General features: G+C 40.4%; 1 protein-coding gene across 1 annotated transcript; it reads right to left on the bottom strand.

Annotated features, from left to right (window-relative positions):
• Positions 1–66: 66 nt before the first annotated feature.
• Positions 67–8187, bottom strand: HOXA3 (homeobox A3). The gene is given in 4 exon segments (XM_026673550.2): positions 67–1488; positions 3909–4066; positions 4068–4522; positions 7712–8187. Coding segments are annotated over 3 exon segments (1260 nt in total). The 5' UTR covers positions 4406–4522; positions 7712–8187; the 3' UTR covers positions 67–724.
• Positions 8188–19587: the final 11400 nt, after the last annotated feature.

Genomic DNA, 19587 nt, shown 5'->3' with positions numbered 1-19587 from the left:
ATAATTCTGGTTCCTTTTTCAAATGATACTTTCTTTCTATGCCATTAAACATACAGCCAGTCAATATTTCCTGAATATTCAGGGTAAAGAAGTTTATTTTTAATATCTTCATATATATAAATATGAACAGATGGGGATAAATAAAAAATTTAAACACTTAGATTATTCAGAAAAATATAAATAAATCTGAAAGTTCACCAGCATACACACGATTAAAGACGTACACGTATTAATCATTTTGCTCAGGAGCCCCTATTCAAGCGCCCTTTTTTCTTGTTATCTAAAAGAAGTGCAATTAAAATAAAAAATGTTTCCCAGATGGGACTGATTCTGTACGAACAAATTCACATTTAAGAACTGTCTGTATAGAAAATTTGTTCATAATACCCTGTTTTGATAAAAGAGTCAAAGTTAAAGAGTATAAAGCCTATGTATACTCTCAAAGCAAGATCACAAGGCAAGAGTTCAAGAAGATAAATATCCACTATTGAAACTAGAGAGCAATTCAAGCAACAAATATTGCTACGTCACATAAACTTGAAAACGCATTTTACCAAAAGGAAAAACACATCAGAATAAAAACCAGAAGCAAATAAAACTGTTTGTATTGGATAGGGGATGGGAAAGAGAATTTAAAAGTTGGGGGGGTCCCCCTCCATTTCTTAAAAAAAAGAAAAGAAAAACCTGGGAAGCTTTTAAGACTCATTATATAACCAATGATATATTACAGATGGGTCAGTTTGGGTGCTTCCTGAATTCTTCCCTGAGAAGGATGGTGAGAAGTAAGATCTGTGTATGTTGGGTGTGGATCACAAGGTCCATGGTGATGGTTGTTGGCCATTGCCCCACTATAGTCCATATTGGCAGAGGGTGGGTGAGGGAGATGAGTTAGACCAAAGATAGATGGTCCCGAATTTCCCATGGTATCCACATAATTGCCCCCAACATAGACGGGGCTTCCCTGTATATGTGGATTGCCATAACCATTGCCTTGAAGAGGGTGAGGTTCGTATTCTGGTGTCACTGCTGCAGTTCCGGTGTACCTCTTTTGAGGAGGAGGGCAGTTATTGATAGGAGTCGGATATGATGTAGTGATGCTGTAGGTATTCAGATGAGTCTTGCTGAAAGATGGTGGTGACTGGGGCTCATATGGAACACTGTTGACGAGGGAATGCATAGAATTCAGGAAACCTCCAGCAGTTGGAGGGACAGGACTTCTGCTGGGGGATTGTCCTCCAGAAGAGGTCATCATGCCTTTGCCCTTCTGATCCTTTTTGTATTTCATCCTGCGATTCTGAAACCATATTTTGATTTGTCTTTCAGTGAGATTTAGGAGGTTAGCCATCTCTACCCTTCTTGGCCTGCAAAGGTATCTATTGAAGTGGAACTCCTTTTCCAGTTCTACCAGCTGGGCACTGGTGTAAGCTGTGCGAGCTCTTTTAGAAGAAGCTTGCCCTGGGGGGCTTTTATCACCAGCACAACTCTCACCTATACAAATCATACAAAGAACAAAATAAGTAGGATGATACCTAGCACACTATGACCAGAAATAATAATAAACTACTTACTTGCTAAATTTGCAAGTACACTGTGAGATCTGTTAGAATGGCTCACTCTGCCCAAACTAATAGCAAATGTATTTAAAATGGAAGGAAGACTGATCAAAGGCCATTTCTGCCTGAGTCAAAGTGGTGTTCTTCCATTCAACCATCCTGTGTTGAATCAATCATGATGAATGGTTGGGTCCCTCATCCTGAAACTAGCAAGCTTTCATAAGAGTGCTGAGGCAACATTACCGATTCCTTCCAAACCTAGCACCCTCCAACTATATTTGACTTCTTAGTCTCTTATCCCCAGAATAGCTATGCAGAGTGAAGATTATAAGAATTGAAAACCACCAGGCTAAGTAATATTCTAGTCTTTCCCATCCCATTTTAATTCTCTGATCTAGTAATAATTGCCTGAGGCAACCATTTCTAGAAAAGAAACAATGCAGTCTTCAAAAACTGCTAGAAATAACAGCTCCTCAGAAATGTAATTTTTACAAGAAAGGTAAACAAGGCAACTAATGGTTGTCAGACTGCTCTTCTTCAGCGCCAAACCACAGAAATTCCTTGTTACTTGAGTTGGATTATTGTCAACAATATGGATGTCTTACATCAGTAAAATCAAAATATAATCCTGATAGCAAACATCCATTCTCCCTTCACTTCCTTCTCAGGGTAACTTTGGACAGACCTGAAGCAAAATATTACTTGGTTTAAAGCCAGCTTCAGCCCATTGAAAAGAATAGAATGAAATAAGAGATACAAAGCCAAATCTGTGATTGAGTTTAAAGGGATATATTGTTTGATGCCTCAGAAGAGGCTTTGCATTGCAAAATCCAATTATCTTAAGCAATGTAGTGGTATTATGGGAAATGTAGTCCAAACCAACTAGAGGACACTTCCTTCCCTACTCTTAAAGTGTAAAAATAGTCTGCCTTGATAACAATTTTGAAATACATGTAAGGGTAGACTGTTTATTATTTATTTACTTAATTGTCCTGTGTCTACAGGGAGAGAGAGAGAAAAATACGTTTTCAAAAATGCCCTTCTCTTTTCTTCACATTAGTGAAGAAACCACTGCTGAAGCTACTTTGATTCTTAGAGGATAGTCTTTTGGAAGTATGTAAGTTGTTCTTTCAAGTTTTATATGCTTAAGCTTAATTTATGTATTTAAGCTTCTGGCTACTGAACTTAATGATGAGATAAGGCTGTAGTTTAAAGCATATCTATCTGAAAAGTTTAGTAGCTGTTATTTCCAAATACAAGCATTTAGCATCTACTCTTAGTATTCTGATTGACAAGATATATAGATTCTGGTTTGGTAAACTAAGATATACATATATATATATATATAGAAGAGAGAGAGAGAGAGAGAGAGAGAGAGAGAGAAATATAGAACATAGAGCACTGAATATGTTAAATAATAAAGCCTGCCTATGATTATTTTACTCTATGATAGCATTAGAAATGCATTGAGGAAAACATTTGCAAAAATGTTTAGAATCTACTTTCTCGGTCCAAGATAAATTGCAGAAGTAAATGATAAGTAGAAGCCAAATGCCTGGGGAAAAGGACGCTAATACTTTTCTCATCGATTTGGGTTTACTTATGCAATAACACTGTAGATAAACACTGTAATCCACCCATAATGTATTTATGGACCTGCCTTCAGAGTGCTAAAGAAACCTAAGCTTTGTTCCCATTCCTATAAGGCTGCCAGTCTGTGAGCTAAAATCAAAGGAGGTTATGAATATCAAACAAAGCATTGATCTTGACTGAAGATCATGATGAGCTATTTTATTCTCATTACGCTTCAGCAGGAATAGGTCGCTGGCTTATTGCTGGAATAGAATCAAGCAAAAAAAAAAAGTGCTAACATTGGTGGAAGACATGCCAGGGGCTTGTACATATCTGGCTCTAGTTTAATAGCTGCCAAGGGGGGGTGGGGTGGGGGGAGGGAGAGGCTGCAGTATGGAATGTTGAAGATGATTCTAACAGGCATCCAAGCTTGAAAAGAGAGAAGCAAAGGGAACTTCACATTCTTTTTCAGAGTTGAACAGAGGTCACCATCAAGCAAACTGAAGCCTCTCTCATCACCCGACTCTCTGGAGATGGGCTTGTGTGTGTATGCACAAATGAAATAAAATAATGCTTGTGATTTTCAAGAGATTTGTACAGGTTCAATTTCCCAGCAAAAATAGTGGGTACGTTTCATCTCTCTTTTCTGACACCACGAAATACTTGGCAGGCAGGGCTCCCAAGAAGTTTAGCAGGACTTTGGAGGGTGGTGGATCAGCTGCTTGGGCTAGTAAGTACTGAACCCTCCTGCTTTCTCCAGTTAACCCTCCCCTATTCCATTACCTGAACTGGAGCTGCTGTTTTTCTGCTTGGTGTTTTGCCGAGATTCTTTCATCCAGGGAAAGATTTGTTTGGACATGGTAGGTGAATTCAGGATGGAGCTCTTTGTGGCATTGGCAGGGGTGCTGTTGGCAGTAGCATTTTGAGGTGGTGACACGGAGGGGAGGAGGAGGAGGAGGGGGCAGTAGTGGTGCCTGCTGGGTCGGAGGAGGCTGTTGCTCGGACTGTTCTGATAGGATTGGGGGCTGGAGAGACTGGCTGGGGATGGTCCTCATACAACTCTCGCTGATTTCATTGGCCTTGTGATGGGACACAGTGCTGTTGGCGCTGGCGGGGGACTGCAAAGAACATGCAGGTCGATGGTACTCGGTTTCCACCAGCGCTGAAGCAGAAGGCGGAGAATATTGCTGCTGACTAGCATTGTAAGCGAAACCATTTGCTCCTTGGTAGGGATAGCCTCCATAGATCGCAGAGCTGTCGTAGTAGGTCGCTTTTTGCATTTCGTTGTTTCCCAATATTTATTTCATAAACTGACAGGGTCTTGACACCCTTAAAGAATAACATTGGCACCACTCTGTCACATGACGTCTCTCCTCCAATGGGCTCTCCTTGTAGACCTAGGGTGTAGGGAAAGCACAGGAGAGTGGAGAAATAGTACAAATCCATCTTACTTTCAATAGCTAAGTGACATGAAAGCCATAACAGAAAAAGTGGTCAGCAATATTTAGTAGCATGACTTGGCCTGAAGGCGAAGAGAATTTCGGTAAGAGGAGGGGGAGGGAGAAATAGAAAGAGATATGCAGAGATTTACTGGCAGCCCAGATTGTGTGGTTTACAGATCCAAGAGAAAGTAGAATTGGGTGATTTCTAATCACGCACACACTCACATCCACATGCAGGCTAAGAATTGTTTTATCTTTTTTCCCATAAAAAGGGCTCTGATCGATCACTGCAATAAATGGCCTCCAGATAAGAAAGAGGTTGGAACAGATTGTTTTCCATAACTGATTTAAGACTATGAAGCGCTTCAAAGCACCACTTACGATTTCCTTTTGCTTTCCTTTCGAGCAATATCATATTGTTTCCCTTATTTATCGAAAGAAAAAGAAAATCTTGCTGTACTTTACTTAAAGGGTTGGATACAATGCCTTTTAAAGAAAAATCAATACATGCATCTTCAAGGCTCACCACGAAGAGTGACTCAACAATCCAGCGCTGGAGGGGTTCGAACTCATGAAATGTTGGCTAGGAAACCAAAAGATTTGATAAATGGAACCCATAATGACCCTCGTGTGATGAAACTGCACAGTGGCTGGGGATATCCTGAGCTTTCTCTGCTTAATAATCAGCCAACTTCCTGCGCATAAATTAGCTTTAACTGCTGCCAGTTTAGACAGGGACACAAATCTGGCCTCTATCATCCAATAGTCTCCACATGTAGCAAACGGGTAACAGTCAGAAATTATCTTCCAGTTAGAGCTCCTTTGTGGGAAGTTTCAGGCCTGTCCCTTTGGTTGCTTGTATCCTTGCAGGATCCCGGTCTAATTATTTGAGGGGTGTATCAAACATGACATTATTACTATTATGGTTGGTTGCACAGTCGGTCAGATGTTTTGAATTATTATTTCCCCCTTTCCCTCCTTCATGAATATATTCACAAATATCTGGAAAAAGGCACACCCGCTAGTGTCCATCTCCATGACCACAGCTTGAACCTTCCTCCTAACTCAACCATAATAGGTTCTGTCGCTGAGATTGCAGTGTCATTTGATGTATGGAGGTCATTTGGATGCAGACAGAGGAATGGGTGCACAAAACCACAAACACTCTTACAAACCAGGCAAATATTTTTTGTTCACTCAACAATGTTTACCTGTCTGAGCAGAATCAGCTAGAGAAGAGGTTGAGTGGGATTTCAGAAGACTCCTTATCTGCAATTGAAGAACTTTTTACAGATCATCCGAACCACCGGTTAAAAACCTATCACTTCCATGCCTTCTTTCAAAAGTCCTCATATTCACACAAACATTCCCAACTCAAGTTCCATTCAAAACAGTGGGCTGCCAGGTTATCTTGCTGGAGGGATATATTACACACTATCACCTCACAAGCACACTCAAATTAATTGCAGGAGTTTGAATTTCAGTTCACCCAAGTTTTTTTTTTTCCTTCAAAACAAGGCACACATGAGAGACAGACTGGTTTAGTAAACCTCTTGCAGATGGCAGCTTCCTTCAATAGAGGGTGAGGCTATCTTCTTTTATTGTTTGCTTGGTTTTAAAAACAACAATCAAGTCTTTCAAAAGTTATAATAAACAACCTGTATTGAAAAATATAGAAGATGAATTTCAGCTGCAGTTTGGATTGGGTGGGAACTGACATTATCTGATTTGGGAGTAAATTTACTTTAAACTCCAGAACTTTACTTTGAATTTGACTTGGGAGCCTGAGTGTTACTATCTGTTTTCTAATAGCCATTCTTAATTTCAGACTTTTAACATTTTGCCCTTTTGTTGGGAGTGGGGGATAGGGTGGAAATGTTAGTTCACTTCTTGAATTAAGAAACAATAAGATGGTGCTGATTCCTTTCTGTCCTTTGCAGAAAGAACTCTTACAAGAGGTCTCCAAAGTCTCTTTTGCTTGTAAATAGGGAAAAAATATGCAAAAGTGACTTTGGGGTGAGACAGTCAGGCAGCCCCCTTCCTGTTTGTGGATAGTCAGTGCAAAAAAAAAGAAGTTGACAACAATGCCCGTAACAGAGGAAATAGCTTTTGTTTAGAGGCAGAAAAAAATTAATACACAGGCTCATATTATATACAGAATTGTTTCACTAAAAGTAAATGTTTGTTTCAAGAAAACACAAAAACAGCCAGTGAGGGGAACTTGTATAAGCACTATTCCATCACCAAAAAGTCTGTTTGCAAACCCAATGACTTCAAAGTATGACTTCAAACTTGTACTTTCTAGTAATAGTAGATTATATTGCCAACCTGCAAGTTGATGCCTGCTTTTTTTCATAGTATCTATTTGACACAGGTTTATTCCAAAAACGTCTCCCCTTTGATTAAAAGGAACATACTTCTTGTACCCATGGTCAGGATTGCAACCTTACAGCTCAGTCCGATTCCTGTTCATCTTAGGAGGAAGACACATTATAACAAGTGGAAAGACTGCATTGGATGGTACATTTGGTTCAGGAATATTGGGGCGGGTGGGGGGGAGTGCGGGGTAAGGAAAAAACGAGATCCGCACTTGATGGAGGGGTGTTCTCCTAAAATTTCTGAAACAAAGCAAAGTTTTCTTGGAAACTTTGGCCACACAAAGAATCCACCTTTCCTATATTGGCCCGATCCACAATTCAAGAAAAGCAACCGTGCATGCACAGGAGTCTTTTGCAGAAACTACCGGGTTGAATCCAAAATCACCAGTGTTCTCTTGACCTGGCTGGCAGACCAGACTATAGGTTTTGAGCCCCTTTTCTCTGCTCTTGTCTGGTTTACCCTTCTACCCACCCCTCCTGTAAATCGTGGTCCACGCGGGGGACCCCCGTTTACATTCCCCACCCACTTCCCCACCGCTGGCCTCCTCTCGGACGGCTGAAGATTTCCTGCCAGATAAAGAAAAGTTGAAGGGAGAGGGGCACCCGGCCTGAACTCGACGTGAAATGGTCTATCCGTCACTGCCTGGAAGGAAGCTCCAGCCTGTGAACTCTTCTTGAACCGAGATTTAAGTCTCTGGTCATAAATCAACCAGGACATAAACTCCGGCATTCACCACTGATAGCCACGTATTTGGGGCTTGCTTACCTTAATTCTGATGACTGAGGCGGAAGCCAGTATTGGTCTTTGGAGGTTAGGCGACAGTCGTTCCCTGCCAGCCCGGGGATCAGGCTGTCCCCCGTTCCCTTTAACCCCTCCCGCCCTGGCAACTAAGTGCCTTCTGCTCCTCCGGGATGGGGACCAGTTCAAATCACTTCTGCCAGGACGAGCCCAAGAATCAGAACCGTAGGCTCCCTGGCTCCACCAGGAAAGGGACACCCAAGAAAGTCTTTCTTCAGCTTGCCTCTGGTGGAGTGTCCCCCCGCTTGCCCTGTCCTTACCTCATTCCGGCCCCAACCTCCACTCCCTCCACCTCACCCCTGGGGCCGAGTGAGAGTCGTGCCTCGCTACCCCCGGACAAGCTCTCTCCTAGACCGGATCGCTGGGAAAAGGCAGAGGGCTGCCTGTGCAACCTCGCACGCCCAAGGGGGCGTTTGTTGGGAAAAAGGAGGCAGTTGCCTCGGAAAGTCCGGGGCAGGCAGGAGAGAGGGGGGGGTTGGGGATGGAATGGATGGAGTGAGTGAGAAGAAAGAGGCAATGAAAGAGTGAAGGGCCAGAGAGGCACTAGAGGCTAGGAAAATTATGCTAATCAAGACAAAGGATGTTCACAAAAAGGTCGTCGCTCCCCCCCAGATCTTTGTGTGTGTGTGTGTGTGTGTGTGTGTGTGTGTGTGTGTGTGTAAAACACACACAAACATAAATTTCACACAACAGTATGGCAATAGCTTGATGAATAATAGAAAATTCTGGATGGGATGGGAGAGTTGAAAGGCATAGTTTAAAATCTGGAAGTTATACCACATATGGATAAACATTGCCCCACCTCCATCACACACAATAGTAAGTAGACTTCTGGTCTGTCCCACAATCCAGGGCAATCTCTATAGCACTTTTAACGGGGAGGATTAAAACTATGTAGGGGACCCTCATCCTATGCCCACTTCCCCTCTTCTCAGGTTGCCCTTCCCTTAGGCAAACATTCATATACACATCATCGAGGAAACAGAACATCCATCCATTTACAAAAGGAGCAGTTAATATTTAGTATAGAAAAGAATCTGGCTCCAAGTTGAAATGAGAAATAATGCCTGGATGGATAGCCAGTGAAATAAACTTGCCCGCCTCCTTCCATGGCAGAGAGGCTAAATAATTATCAAGGTTCTAATTCCAAGTAACTGTAACTAAACGCTAAGTAACTAAAGCAACCACTGATGAAGACTTGGGTGTAATTGTGAGGCTATACCCTCAGGGATATTTTGGAGAGTCGAATATTTATTTGAAAAGGAAAGGCATAATTTCTTAGCTGAAAGGTATCAAGACTTTCTAAAGCACAGTCAGAGTTAAGGACTTAGTCTGAAGCTTATTGCCTCCCAGTGTCTCAATTCGCATTATTTAACAAATACTCATGGCCATATGTGTGCATGCTGATCAGCGCTGCTGTTTTGGTAACTTTGGTTTTCCCTATTCTTCTTTTTCTTTCTCCTCCTCTCTTCTCTCTCTCTCTCTCTTTCTTTTCACCTTTCTTTATCCCCCTTCTCCTTTCCCCCTCCTCCTTCCTTTTCTGCACTTTCCGGCCATTCTCTTGCTCAAGTAGTCTGATGTTTAAAACAACATCAGTAAGTAGAATAGTTTTCATAATTCCCATTCTCGCGGAAGGGGGTATAGAGAGACCAAAACAGACAAAACAAAACAACAACAAAAAGCCCATCACATTAGACCCGGAGGGCGAGGTTTTAAACTGCCTCAGAAAATCAGCCAGTTGGCGCTGGAATAAAAGCTAAGTGCGATTTTGACAGGCCTTACCAAAGGTGTGGAAAATACAAAGAAGTTTCTTTAAATTGCACTGTCACCTCAAACCCCAAACAAAGTAGAACAGGGGAAAGAAGAGATTTATACACGCACGCACAAACATACACACGTACTTTCAGTTCAGGGTGGCCTCTTATGCATACCAATGGTTTTTGTCATTTATGGCGAGGCAAGATTTATAGCTGCTTGCGCCAAGCTGTAAACAGAGCTATCCAGCAGAAAACACTTGCTTCTCAGAGCATATTGCGAGGACTCCACATGAAAGACAGAAAGCTGAGCTGCTGCGTAGGAAGTGGGGACGACACCAGAATTCACCGGTCAGCCGTTTTGCTATATCCTCCGCTTGGCAGTGGCGATGCAAGAGAACGCCGCTTTTGTCAACGACCAGCCCTATAGTTTTCTTCTGAAAAATGCTGATATGGTCTCTTTCTGTCTCTTCCCCACCCACCTTTTGCCATCCCTCCACAAAAAAAGAAAAGAAAGCCATTTTTTTTTTTTTTTTTTGGTGGAGCTGGCAAAGAAAATTCTCTCCGGAGAGAATTTAAGGAGAAAACTGGGATGTTCAACCCACCACCTTCTTCCCCTGAAGTTAAAAAAAAAAAGGCAGGCAACAGCCAGCTGGGCATTTTGTTCACCTTGCTCGATTCTGAGTATATTTCATTCGGAAGGTGCCTGAAGCAGCAAATATTAAAATTCCTCCCCTGGAAGTCAAATAAAGGTTCAAATAGAAAGGATAATTTTCCAACATTCTAATAAAAGTACCCAATTAATAAGTGGCACTGTTCTTTTCTTCTCCCATTTATTAGTTTTATGGTTGGTAAAACCTATCCCGTCCTTCGTCTCTTTCTTTAGCTCTTCTGGAGCTTCAGAATGTTGGTTCTTGTTCGGGTTATTGAGTTTCTCCCTCCTTTCTACTCTATTATACAAGTACCTTTGCATTAATGTAACATCCCCTCTCTTGTTGCCATCTAAAGAGCCAGACTCCATTTAGATTCATGCTGGACCAACTGGACCTAAAGAAATATAAATCCAAACGGTTCAAGAACCTCTCATTCTGAAGCAAGGTAAGAATGAGGGTTATTCTTCAAAAAACAAAAGCTTGAATTTTTAAAGCAAAGTTTGGAAATGAATGTTTTCTCTCTAGGGGGAAAAATATGAGCAAGTTTCCTTACCAGCTCAGTAAATAGGAAAGATCTCAGCACACCTTTTAGAAAAGTGCATGTGTAAGAAATAAAATAAACCAAAGCTCTGTAAGTGGGAGAAAATACTGGAAAGAGAAATACGATTCTATATGTTTAAACTTCAGGGCAGTTAACATTCCAAATCTACCAAATCTTTCCCTGGAAGGTATTATCATTAATTTTATGGAAACTTGTTTCCTGATATGGACAGCATTTAAAATCTTTTTCTACCTAGAAAGTAGAGTTTATCATATCAGCATCATTGATACCTGGATCTCTATTTACTCAACTGTTCACTTTTTAACTCCTGAACACAAACACCACGGTCTCAGGATTGGATTTCATTATTTATGACTGTTTTAACTGGGTCAAAATTTTCCAGAACTGGGCCATAAATCATACAAAATGATGACAAAATAATTGAGCCAAAATGAAGGCTCTCCCCTCCCGCCCCCAGCTGGGTCTGGCCCATGTGAAATCTAATTTTCTTTCCCTTGTCTGAAAAAGCTACTTTTAAATACTCTGAATTGCCAAACAATTCTGTTTAATTACACACTAACAGACAAATACACAGAGAGAAATAGCAAAGAGTTATGATAGGTGGTTAGTTTTGCAGATATACTGGAGACCTGCTTGCTTGGCAGATAAGAAAAGGAGAGTTAATTTATACTCATTACATATGTGTATGCATGTATGTTTCTCTCATATATGTGCATATACAGAAAGATATACACTCACACATATTCTGCTATTAAATATAAAATAACCATGTTGGTTAAAAAAAAGTTTTATTTTGATACGTTTATTTTTGATACTTTAAATCTTTATGCATCTAAAATGAGCCCTAAGTTGAATAATTGCAACTGCCAATAAAAGGGTGAGGAAAGCATAGAAGAGTGAAGGCGAGCACGCTGCCCCCAGCCCACTGGCAACATAAATCAACAGTCAGCACTCTGACCTTTAGCAATCTTGGGACTCAGTAGTGGATGCAATTTTATATAACATTTGTCCCCTTGTATAAAGCAAGGAGGGCATTCATGCCCTTCCCTGTTCCATTTAGGGGACAGTTCCTCGCATAATATGGGATAAATAAGTGGTTAGGATTTGGTGATAGCGAATGAAAACCTTAGGAAAGACAGAGGAAGACATGCGTCTGCTTTTGCTGATTTCGAGAGTCCTGTTCAAGCAAATATGGCCCTGCAAAGAATCTCATTGATTATTATGGTGCGTGGATGGATGGGTGCTTTTCTTCCATTCTCAGCGAGAAGAATGAAGATGCAAGTGGAATGGGGGAGGGAACATCTTACTTCCATACTGGATTGATAAAGGTTTTACTGGCACAGGCTAGGTGGGATACTGGTAAAAATAATATCACCATGCATCACAAATAAAATGGCAGCTGAATTGCATATACATCCTATTGAAGTCCCCCACCCCACCGCCCAAAAAAGAAAGACAGACAGAAGAAAGAAAGAAAGAAAGAAAGAAAGAAAGAAAGAAAGAAAGAAAGAAAGAAAGAAAGAGAAACCACTTAGTTTCTGGCTGTAATCACAGTCTCCTGACATTGCTCAAAACGCTCATGGAACAATAATAATAATAAATATTATTAATAATAATAATCACTAAGAAACAAGCAACATCAAAATAAGCATCTGTTCTTCCTCCATATTTTGACTTTTAAAAGGAACCTCTATATCATTTAGCCCCCACCCCACCCCCCAAAATACCCAATATGGAACAATTCACAGGAATCTTAACCTTTTGAGTAGGGACCGGAGACGGGGTGGGGACAGTTCTCTGCTCGTTGCAAAGCTCCCTTTCCCAACCTCACAAGCCCAGCGAAACAAAGAGGAAGGCGAAGTGAACTGCTGCTGTCCATAGCCCTCTTAAGCCTTTTCCCCGGACTTTTTGCTTAGCCCCGCTGGAAGCCGCGCGCGCGTCAGGAACAATCAACGGAAATACCTTAAAATAAAATCCATCCTCTCTGTCTCCCTGATTTTTGTTTTTGTTTTTTTGTTTTAACGAAGCATTTCGCCCTAACAGCCGGGCAATAATAACCTTTCCATCAGGATCGAGTGCGGTAGCCCAAACGGAGACTTCCCGAGGGTGATCGTAGCGTTCGGGGGACGGGGGTGGGGGAGGACCGGCGATGGATAACAGAAAGAAGTCCTTGCTCTGAACAGATTCTGGGGAAAGGTAATCGCAGACGAAGCCAGTCCGGGTCTCCACTCCAAATGGCACAATAATGCGCTGTATTATGTGCTCACGTGGTCATACGTCAACTTAAATCCTTTTATTTGAAATCGAGAATCGCTGAAGGAATCAGGGGTGGAAGCGCGAGCCTCTGGTGTATGTGTGTACGCGCGCGCATGTGTGAGTGTGTGTGCGCGAGACAGCGTGTGTTTGCTTTCCCTTCTTTCCTCTTAAGCCTTAAGCAAGAGCATTTCAGAAGAGGGAGGGGAAAACCACGAGCTGGAGACGTTTATTATTATCCTCCCAACCCACACATTAAGATTTTTTTTTCCCTGTAAGTTTTAGAGGGAAGGTAAGAATTATTTTCATCAAAGGCTAATTAGTTGGCCTGTAGAATGAAACCTCTCTGGTGACCTTTCAGAGGTGGGAGGGAGGAAGGGCACTGGGCACAAAACAGATGAACTTAATCTGGATTTTCTGCAGGGAAGCCTTCAGACCATCACCCTCTTCTGTAAGTCTATTGAGTGGCGCTTGCTCAACACCCACGTGGAACACCAGAGTTGTTGTGGAGAGTCCAAAGACTTTAAATTACCTGACAAAGGATCTTCTGATAGAAACTACTGGATAGTTGTCCTTGTACTGTTAATGGCCCAGGAGGAGGAGGTAGAGGACAGCATCTGCCTGCTGGAGGGTAGATCTAAATTTTACCAAAACTTTGGTACCTTCATTTCCTATGCAAGTACTTGAGTGATGTGCAAAATTACAAGGCTTTAGAACAATGAAATGTTTAAGGGAAAATAATAATAATATAACTGTCTAGGGACCCAGAACTTTGAAAACAAAGAGGAAGGGTAATAAAAGGGCTTTTAAAATGAGCATGAGAAATTATTTTCAGGGTTGTTGTTTTTTTGCTTCTGGATAATTCATTTCTATAGTGTCTTCTAACCTAGGAGGTGTTGAATACTTTTAATAATGAAGGAACAAGCTACTTCTTCTATCAGGCCCACTTTGATAGTTCTAATGGAGAATTTCTACTTACCAAGGCATTTCCTCTCAACGGGACCGTGAGAATAGAATCAGTTCTTTTGCCTTCTGCTTCTTTCAACACTCTGTCAAGCTGTTTCTCCCTCTTTACATTCCCTCTCATTATTATGAATTTAAAATGTGTGAGAAAGTGAAATTTACAGTCTCCACCAACTTATGGTTCAATTATGAGTAGCCCCATAAATTTTTAACTTTAAATTCATTTTAAGGGTGCTTAAGAGATTGCTGGATTATGGTTACATAAAAAAAAAAAAACCATCTTCAGCAACAATGTGAAAGCACATGGATTCAATTTTTTTTTTTTTAAATTTGTCAGAGAATTCCCTAGTCTAAGACTGGGTATTCAGCTTCTCGGACTTTTAGGAAAGATATTTTCAAACTAGCAATTGGAACTAATAACAAAAGCTGCCTTAAAAGGATAGCAAAAGTCTTGCTAAAATGCTGCAATTCTATGCATGTTTATTTGGGAATCAGTTGCATTTACTATTGTGAAATCTGATTTCAGCAAATCGCAAAAACAAATTGAATGAAGTCAATAAATAAAATACTCCTAAAACACACTTTCCTTTTCATGACTTTATTTTCAGCTAAGTATGCTTAGAATTAAAGCCACCCAAAAGCAGAATTCAGTCCTTTGACTGTTGCCTAAGTCTGCCATAGATTATAGTGTATTTGTACAACCCTAAAAGCTAGCATTTGCTTTTCTACAGCACAACCACTGTTCAGAATTCTGCTGGCAAATGCTAATCTGAAACCAAGAGCAACTTTCTGCTCAGAAGGGTTTCATGGGTTATTTAAGGCAATATTTCAACCCAGTCAAGAGACCCTCAGAATCTCTTGGACAACAAGAAGCTGTAATTAATGGTTAATGAGAAGAGGTTCAGGAAAAAAAGTAAACCTTTAGTAATAAGCAAACAGTTTTCCATGCAATCAAAAATGAAAAGAAATCACCAAAGCAATAATTATCCAAAATTTAAGGGCAACTTCAACTTATAGGCCTACCTAGAAAATCTTCCTTTGCTTTTCAAAGATCTAATTTCTCCGAAGTTGTTTCTTGGTGCTTGTTAATGTGAAAACTACTGTTGAACTATTAACTCCAGTATTCATTGAAGATGTATGTGACTATTTAAAAAAAAAAAAAAACCTTCCTGGCATCTAAGTTTTTGTCTTGCTGGTAGAAAATCACCATCATATTTTCCTACCACCTCAAAGAGCTGGAAATTTAAACACTTTAGGAGACCTGAAAAAGTTACTTTTATTTGGGGAATTAGATGGAGGGAAGATAAACTTGTTCATGTAGCCACAGAATCCAGGCTGGAGAAACACGAAACAGATCTGAGCTGGGATCTCAAACAAACTTTTTTGGAAGAAAAAGAAGAGTACTAATGGCCTTGGTTGCTGCTTTCCAAATAAATGGATAAGATTTTGGATCCAAGCATAATCAGATCCTAACCTCGACTTGAGCTAAAGCTACCAAGAGTGATCACATTCATATCTATTATAAGTCCTACTGATTTCAGTGGGACTTTCTGTCAAATAAACATCCACAATACCTAAGCCTTGGAGTGTGTGTGTGTGTGTGTGAATGTATGTGTGGATATTTTCTAAGGCTAAGTTAGAACAATGGAAGTTGGGTCTGGAATGATGATGTATTAAATCTCAAGTACTTAAGTAATAAACATCTTTAATTTCCCTTTCTAAATATTTTTATATTGAAATACAATGTTTTATTTTGGAACAGCCAAGACCCAAGATTCTAGGGCTTCTTTAAAAGGAAGAACCCGAACAAGCTATTATATCAACATAACAAACCCTCGTAACATTATAATTTATGGCTACCTTTAAACATGTACTAACCGAATTCTGCTTCAATTTTGAGTAATTTTAGCAGACAATTCAAATAACCATCCACATACATTAGCCTGAAATCCTGATAGAACAATCTTTTTAACAATGACAGAAATTTGAATGAAATGAGAACTTTAACATCAAAAGTAAGAGTACAACAAAGTTTTCAGTTAATCCATTTTCATTGCATTCAGAGGCTTTCCAAGAATATTTTAAAAGTAAAAGTGATCTTCCACATTCCTAGAAGTTTTCTCAACACTCATTGATAATATTCCCACATTTAAAGAAAATTAAAACTCTATTTTTTCCTCTCCTGTATTAATGCAAAACATTCTAAAATTAGGAGACACTTTGGGAATCATGAAAGAAAAACACTATCAATAGTCCATTAATGTAAACCTTTTAATTATCAACTTGGTCTTATATCTTGACACTCACACACACACACACACCTGCCCCCCAATGCATATCCAATAATACCCTTTTACTCCTTTGGCTCTTTCCAGCCGGTGTGCAAAGCTGCCTGATTTGAATGGAACTCAGAGAACTGCTCTTACTTAAGCTCTGTGTATTTCTTTGTTTAACAAGACGGGCATTCACTGACCAAGAAAGATGAATAGAGCACAGTGAAGAAAATTCCAACCGATTTAGCTATTTATCAATCCCCAACACTGTAGTTACCTCTCTAACAAGTACTGGCAAACCAAGTCCTCTTCTCTGAAACATGAAACTATTTTAAACTATTGTACAAGAGGTTTAATTTCCTCCCACCACCTCAAACACGGTTCTTACCTCCTCGTCCTTCCAGCCACAGCACAGAATTGTTTCCAGGTTATATACTTTAAGTCATATTTTTCCGTGACCTGGAATGCTGTAAACAAAGAACAGGCAACAGATAAACTAACAATTAAACTGTATTGAAGTTATAGATATTAATTTTAAGGGAAGGGAAGAGGACTGTTTAGCAACTTTAAAAGATATATTAGTAAAATCAACTTTTTATTTTGCTTATAGAACAGTAAAAACATTAGTAAAAGGAAATTTATAATATTAATACCAATAATGATGCTGTTTGCAACATATGGATGAAATTGAAAGTTAGTTTTGCAATTAGTGACCTACATTTTCTTTTAATATAATTCTTATCAGAAACATGTATTTTTATATATCTGGAAAATCATTGCTTAGCATCATTTAGTCAAATAACATCTATGTTATAATAACATCTATGTGATAACAGCTATGAGATACTATCAACACTGAACAATAATTTTAAAAAGAGTGGGAAGTTGGAAGCAGGAGAGTTAAAATAGTTGTGTGTCTGTCTTCTGTGGATTCCTTAGTAAAAATAGGGCATCTGGATAAGCTTGTTGACCTCAAAGGGAAGTTTTCTTCAACCATATTTAATAAGTGTCTTTGTCCATCTTTTACTCCACTGTTTCTATCAGTGCCAGGTTTTAGAAGAAGTATGCATGATCCTTCTTCATGTGGCTAGTAAAAGGGAATGGTCCAGTATTGATCCATCTTTCTTTTGGAGGCTCATTGCTGCAAATGTTTTTTAAAAGGCCCTGTTCCATTTGGGGGAAACATTGCCCTACAGAATTTGGATTTCGGTAATTGGTTCCTTTGGTAGCGGTAGGATTTGGTAGGAAGAAGCAAAATTTCAATTTTTGGGCTAAACTACTGAGAAAGAGAAAAGCAGCCATAATAATTTATGAGGGGGGGGGTTAATTTTTTTCCCCTAAACAAGAGTCTTGCTTTCTAGCCCGTGGATTGAATCAGATATCTACTGCTAAACTGAGAATATTTACGCGGGTCCGGATTCACGGCTACTACAATATTTCTGGTACTTCCCCATTGTCTCCTTTAAATAAAAAAAAAAGAAAGCATCCCTTTGTAAAACCATCACATCAGTTGCCTTGTTTGAGTTGAAACTTTTTTCTCTTTGGACATTTGTTACTAAATATGCATTCCTACCCTCAGAAATTTAGGGTGTATTGGAGAGCGATTAAATGGCACATCGTGGGATTTTATACTGCCAGGAAGGTTGGAAGGGGTCGTCTTTCCATCTCAAAAGTTGTGAAGTAGCCTCGGAGCTCTTACCGGAAGATGGGAACTTCTTGTTATCCCCAAATCGACCCTAAATAGCAATATTTTCATTCCGTAGTAAATCGCTCGGCTTAACTAAGAGTTAAGAAGTATGTCTGCCTTCAGTGTGCATTGCCACCCACCCGCATCTCCATTCCCCTTTCTCACGATGCTTGCTGGTCTCCCGTTTCTTGTTTGGCCCTAATGGAGAAGCTGGTAATTTATGAAGCCCTGGAAAATTTAGAACCAGCCACCAAAACCCTCCCTCCCTCGCTGGGGCAGGCAACCTTCCCCAGGGAGAAATGAGGAGAGACCAGAAGCGAGTCGATTTCGCCTCGGAGAAGGATGAATCGCCCGGAGGGCAGAACTGGCCGCCAAGCCGTTTATCAGCGAGATTTCAACCTTTGGTAAAAACTGCCCCCCCCCGCCCCCGCCCCCGATGCAAGCCAGCTTGAAACAATGAATCTCAATCCAGGAGCAAGGCTGGTCCTTACGTACTTACCAAACCTCTTCATTCCCCCCTTTATTGTTGCTTAAGAGGCTTAAAGACTCTTGCAAAGATACATCAGAAAGGCTGTAGGGTGGGAATGGCTTTGTTTTTTAACGAAAAGATTGGGGTGGGTGGGGAAGTTGGGGGTAAGAAAGAGGAAGCTGCCCTTCAATTCGGAAAGAATCACTTCGACGAGTGAGAACTGACCGCCAACGATTCATTGCTAGAGACCGGTATTAATTATTTAACCTGTCACGTGGTGTCCCTCTTTCCCCCCCCCCACCCCAGTCCCCCTTTCCAGATTAAAATTTCAATACTCCCAGAACAGAGGCAACACCTTTATCTATCCCAGCAGAAGCTTTTCAGTCGCTTATTAAACCCTTCTCTCTGCTTTCTGACAGTTTTTCAGTTTTCGAAGAGGTCGTTTGGGCATCAATAATGCACAGGGTGGGTGGGGGGCAGTGTCAAACTAGGGGAGAGGCAAACATGTTTTCTATCCTCCCCCCACATCAGTCATTGGGATTCGAATTTGTATTGTCAACTGCAGGTAGGGACATAACTGGATTTTTGTTCCAGCCATGACGCTGGCAGAAGTGTTTGTGATGGGAGTGCCAGATAGGTAGGCCCTTCCAAGAAAGGCTATCAAATGCTTCATAATTCCCTGTCTATGGCATTTCTTTGAATGATATGGAAGATGACGAAATCTGGATTAATTGTGCAGCTTGCAGGAATATTATCACTCTTCTAGGAAGGGAAATGCTTCAGCTTTTTATCATATCCATAGAGAACACTTGGAAGGCCAACATTCTACTGAAATGTGGTATGAAAAGTACGAAACATTTTGGCCAGCAGGTAACAACAACCCAAACTACAACTAAGCTTCACTGGGCTGGAGATGGACTAAGTTTCAGCAGTCATTTATTTTATTTTCATGTATTTGTATCCCAGCTTTATTTTTACAAATAATTAAAGTCAGTGAACATATCCAAACACAACTTCCTCCTTCTATTTTTCCCCACAACAACCCTGTGAGATAGGTTGAGCTAGCAAGATTGGTTTACCGAGGAATCAAGTCAAGCTCCTCTAACTTCAGGCCTATTCTGCAGAAATATATACTAGCATATAGGATTATGGTCATAGACCATTTCAAAAGTATTCACTAGAATAGTATCATTAATGAGAATAGACTTTCTATCATTACAGCATAGCTG

The sequence above is a fragment of the Notechis scutatus genome, chromosome Z (genome assembly GCF_049901735.1).
Source record: "Notechis scutatus isolate UNSWTSFEM ecotype Mainland chromosome Z, rNotScu1.2, whole genome shotgun sequence".
NCBI classification, from domain to species: Eukaryota; Metazoa; Chordata; class Lepidosauria; order Squamata; family Elapidae; genus Notechis; species Notechis scutatus.
This window is presented reverse-complemented; position numbering and strand designations above follow the sequence as displayed.